Consider the following 4,044-nt stretch of genomic DNA (forward strand, 5'->3'; position numbering starts at 1 on the left):
ACTCTCGTATTGGTCATTCATCAGCGCGATCAATGGGGAGATCACGAGTGTAATACCAGGAAGGAAGAGTGCCGGGAACTGGTAGCACAGCGACTTACCGGCACCTGTAGGCAATACTAGTAGAGTATCTTTTCGACGCAGTACTCTGGAGATAGCCCACTGCTGACCAGGACGGAACTCGGCGTGGCCGAACACCAAACGTAAGTTCGTGAGCATAGCGTGTCTCTGCTCTTCTTCGGAAGCCTCGATATCGAGAGGCACGCACTCAACAGCTTCTGCTTCAGCTGCTGATGCACTGATACTGGTCGTGGAAGAGACCGTGAAGAGAGTCTGCAGTGCAAACGGGACGTGGTCGTCTTCCCAGAGGAAAAAATCGCAGCGTCCCTCATCAAAACTCAACGGACACGCAAAGAATTTGCGGCCGTGATTCTTGTTCTTCTTCTTGACTTCTAAGCTCTGGCAGACCAGCGCATGATGACATCTCGGGGGTTCCAATGGCTCTGATTGCTTGGAAGTCATTGACTCCTTCTTTTCAGCAAGCTCATGCGCTTTCTCAGCCTTGGCCAAAGCTTCCAGACATTCCTCAATGAAGTCTACTCCATCATCAGCCAACAGTGACTTGTCCTGCTTGTGTTGTTGACTGCCATTGGCGTTGACAACTGGCGCGATTCCTGTCGAGTTCTCACCCGTAGCTTCATCAAGAGGGTTCTCATTCCGTGCTCGCAGATAAGCTGGGCGCTTCTTCGCACGTCCAGAGCTGCCTTTCAATCGCTTCCGCATATTCAGGCGCACAAAGTTGTCACTAACGGCACTCTGAGCGTCTTCCGCTTTCCACCGCTCAAACTCTGCGGTCGTTTTAGCCTTAAAGTTGCCAGAATCCATGTCACTACTTTCTTTCGGGGCGTCAAAGTCATCGAGACTCAACGCACTGTTCCCCGTTGAAGCAAAGCCCCACATTTCTTCTTCGTTTTCGTCTGGAGCTCTCCGTTTCCCGGTTGCTTTAGTCTCTTTCATAGGTTTCTCGTCTTCAATTGGCGTCGTAATAGCGAGACTAAGCGACGAAGAGCTAGCGGCGTCTAGGATACCACCCAGTTCTTCTTCGTCTCCTCCTTTCTGCTCCTCTTGATCCTTGCCGAAAACCTCCTGAAAGACGCGGTCGAAGCCTGTCTCCTGACGTTCTCGTTCCTGCTGCTTGGCCCGCTGTGCAGCCTCATCCTGAGGCTTTTTGGCCGCACCATTGCGCCACAATTGCTGACGTTCTTGCACGGACATGGAGAGGTTTATGGTGCCGCCTTTTCGCTCATTTTTCACCTTTTGCTGCGTCTTTTTCGTCGATTTTTCAACCTCTGAATTGTTCACGACCTTCTTTTTCATACCGGTCTGAACCTTCTTCTTTTTCTTCTTGCCTAAGGCACGTAATAGCCACGCCGCGTCGTCGCTGCTTGTATTTATGGCTTTTTTAGGCTTAGCATTGGCGTTTGAGGCTTTTAACTCGCTTCTTCGCGGCGCAAAAAGAGATATAGATAGAGAGGACGATGAAGGAGAAGATGAACTTGTTGAAGGAGCTGTACAGGCCGTGGGGGCCGAATTTTTAGCGCTCGAAGAACTGCCATTAGCTGGCTGTCGACGCGGCCACATTTTTAATTATGAAATAGCGCCAACGAATCTGATTGGCTGAAAATTGAAGAGTGTAGTAAAACTGGGGTATAATGAGGTTACACAACTCAATTAAAAAATGTCGATGGCTACGGGTGCGAAGGCGCTGAGTGCCATCGAGTTCTTGCGACTTTGCGGGCGTCTGAAAGTAAGTACGATACGGCGTTGGATAGATGTGAATACAGTCTATATACTGCGCGAAGGAATCGCTCTGGAACCAAGTGTAGCTGAAAAAAACCGGACACTGAACGCTATGGCCGGTGTCATTTTTGGACTGCACAGACACTTAAGCGCACTGGATGGGTGAATAACAAGGTGGCGCTGCCCGAGTCTGTGTCTGATCACATGTATCGCATGGGAATGTGCTGCATGCTGCTAGACGACGCTAATGAGAGCGTGAATCGCTCCAAGTACGTGTCTTCGTCCTTGTCCAATCGTTAAAATCCGTGTGAAGCTGATGGTGTAGTTATATAACCCATGGTCGAGTAGGTGTATCAAAATGGCCATTGTGCACGACCTAGCGGAGTCGCTGGTGGGTGATATTACGCCTCATGACGGTAGGAAAGTTTGTGAAGTTGATCTTTTTTGGGTAGTTTGTTGACGCGGAACGTCTTGTGAGCAGGTGTTGCTGAGGAGGACAAGCACCGCATGGAGAAGGAAGCACTGGACGAAATTTGCAACACACTAGGCAACACACCGTCCGCTGCGGAGATCCGTGAGCTGTGGAATGAATACGAGGCCGGGTCCACTGAGGAAGCCAAGATCGTCAAGGTGCGTGTTTCTTCTTGGTCGGCTGCTACTTGTATTACTGATGTGTTGTTTCTGCAGGACTTTGATAAGTTCGAGATGATTCTGCAAGCCGACGACTACGAACGAGGTATAGATTTTCACAAATGCGCTACCGTCCACTATACTTGCTCATGATTTTATTGCTGTCTATAGCCCAGAACATCCCACTGGACGACTTTTTCCAGAGCACCAAGGGCAAATTTCGCACGCCGCTGGTTCAGTCCTGGGCAGCCGAGTTAACCGACCAGCGCAACGCGCGCCTCGAGGGCAAGACACCCGACACGAAGTAAACGCAATGCTGGAGAAAATCTACTGGTGATCATGCCAGGTTAAGATAATGTACTGCTTCAGACTTGAGTACTATTTGAGATTGGGGGAAGCCAGGTCGCCATTTCCATCGATGTCCTAGACAAATGTCATATTCTTGTTTGCTAATAGATTACCGAATAATTATCATCTATAAGAGTAGTATTGAACTGGGATACAGTAATTTGTTAGGGGACGTTGCAGAAGTTGCTCTGTTCCTTGGGACTAAGACTCGGATGTGTTCCTGTAATATGAGTATCGTTTAACTCTAGGGAAATAGCCAATTCGGGGCCGGCTTGCCAATTAGGGGCCAGTCCATGTGGCCAATGAAACACTCTTAGCGGTATATTGAATAGTTGTGACTACACCATTTCAGATTCGTTCTCCCCACCCCCGGGTTTCAATACAACCACCCCGGGTCCGACCTGTGCATAGTGGCGGGCAAACCCCAGTTCAAAATAACCAGACCCAGGATTCAAAATGCACAGTGCGCTTTTTATTATTTATTTTTATTTTTTTCGGAGAGGAATTATCAACTTTTGTCAATTTCCCACGGCCATGTCTTTCAGTAGGATAGCATCTGCAAGAAACCCGAAGGTGTGATGAATGCACTTACGGCAAAGCTCGGATGTGACGACCTCACGAAAGATGTTGTTTGCCGCATGCAGCAGAAATGTCGAGCGATGAGCTGTGATGGTCATTCCCTGAGGAACGTCAAGAATCTTGCATCGGTTCACTGCCATGTACCGCTTCACTGCTGACTTGTACGCAGAGAACACGTTCTCAATTCCATTCAGCATAGGTGAGTACGGTCCGAGACGTAGGCATTCGACTTGAGCAAACTCGTCCTCTTCAAACACTGTTTCGGCGCGGTTGTGGCAGGGTGCGTTGTCTAACACAACGACAACATTAGTGAGATCTGCATGAGCCGCCTGGGCACGCAGCATACAGCGAATAAACTCGTTTGCAGACTCCCACTTAAACGACCCAAAACGCCCTTCCGAATACTCAACTCCATCGCGTGAAATACAAGCAATAACATGAATGTTGCTGCCTTTGCTACACGTGTTCAAGTCCACCGCGCGAGTACCTTGAACGCTCCACCCATTGCTGCGGCTAATCCACAGATTGAAGTTGGTTTCGTCCAGATACAAGATCTTCTTGTCCGCCGCCATATACTGCAACAATTTCACAGCAAACTGCTGTCTTTTGAACTTGTTCGTGGGGGTGTTCCGGTAGTTGTTATCGCGATGCACCTTTTTCACTGTATAACAAAGGGCATCAAGGTTTGCT

General features: G+C 49.0%; 2 protein-coding genes across 4 annotated transcripts; one reads left to right on the forward strand and one right to left on the reverse strand.

Moving 5' to 3' along the window:
* Positions 1–13: 13 nt before the first annotated feature.
* Positions 14–1,374, reverse strand: PPTG_19115 (hypothetical protein; the record flags this gene model as incomplete). Its single annotated transcript, XM_008917466.1, has 2 exons — positions 14–78; positions 168–1,374. The coding sequence occupies 2 exons, from the start codon at positions 1,372–1,374 to the stop codon at positions 14–16; spliced, it is 1,272 nt and encodes a 423-aa protein (XP_008915714.1).
* A 308-nt stretch (positions 1,375–1,682) lies between these two features.
* PPTG_19116 (hypothetical protein) lies at positions 1,683–2,974 on the forward strand. Of its 3 annotated transcripts, XM_008917468.1 has the most exons (6): positions 1,683–1,804; positions 1,939–2,066; positions 2,146–2,213; positions 2,279–2,427; positions 2,485–2,533; positions 2,599–2,974. In XM_008917468.1, the coding sequence occupies exons 1-6, from the start codon at positions 1,736–1,738 to the stop codon at positions 2,733–2,735; spliced, it is 600 nt and encodes a 199-aa protein (XP_008915716.1). In that variant the 5' UTR covers positions 1,683–1,735; the 3' UTR covers positions 2,736–2,974. The 3 variants fall into 3 exon arrangements, with proteins under 3 accessions (XP_008915716.1, XP_008915717.1, XP_008915715.1); XM_008917469.1 differs by having other exon boundaries at positions 1,683–2,066; XM_008917467.1 differs by having other exon boundaries at positions 2,279–2,533.
* Positions 2,975–4,044: the final 1,070 nt, after the last annotated feature.

This window comes from Phytophthora parasitica (genome assembly GCF_000247585.1).
Source record: "Phytophthora parasitica INRA-310 unplaced genomic scaffold supercont2.103, whole genome shotgun sequence".
Lineage (NCBI taxonomy): Eukaryota > Oomycota > Peronosporomycetes > Peronosporales > Peronosporaceae > Phytophthora > Phytophthora nicotianae.

Bases quoted from the DNA above. Each gene is read 5' to 3' on its own strand.
- PPTG_19116 (XM_008917467.1), top strand. From the start codon at position 1,736: ATGTCGATGGCTACGGGTGCGAAGGCGCTGAGTGCCATCGAGTTCTTG. The intron at 2,214-2,278 runs GTAGGAAAGTTT...TCTTGTGAGCAG, and splicing joins TGATATTACGCCTCATGACG to GTGTTGCTGAGGAGGACAAG. The intron at 2,534-2,598 runs GTATAGATTTTC...TGCTGTCTATAG, and splicing joins AGCCGACGACTACGAACGAG to CCCAGAACATCCCACTGGAC.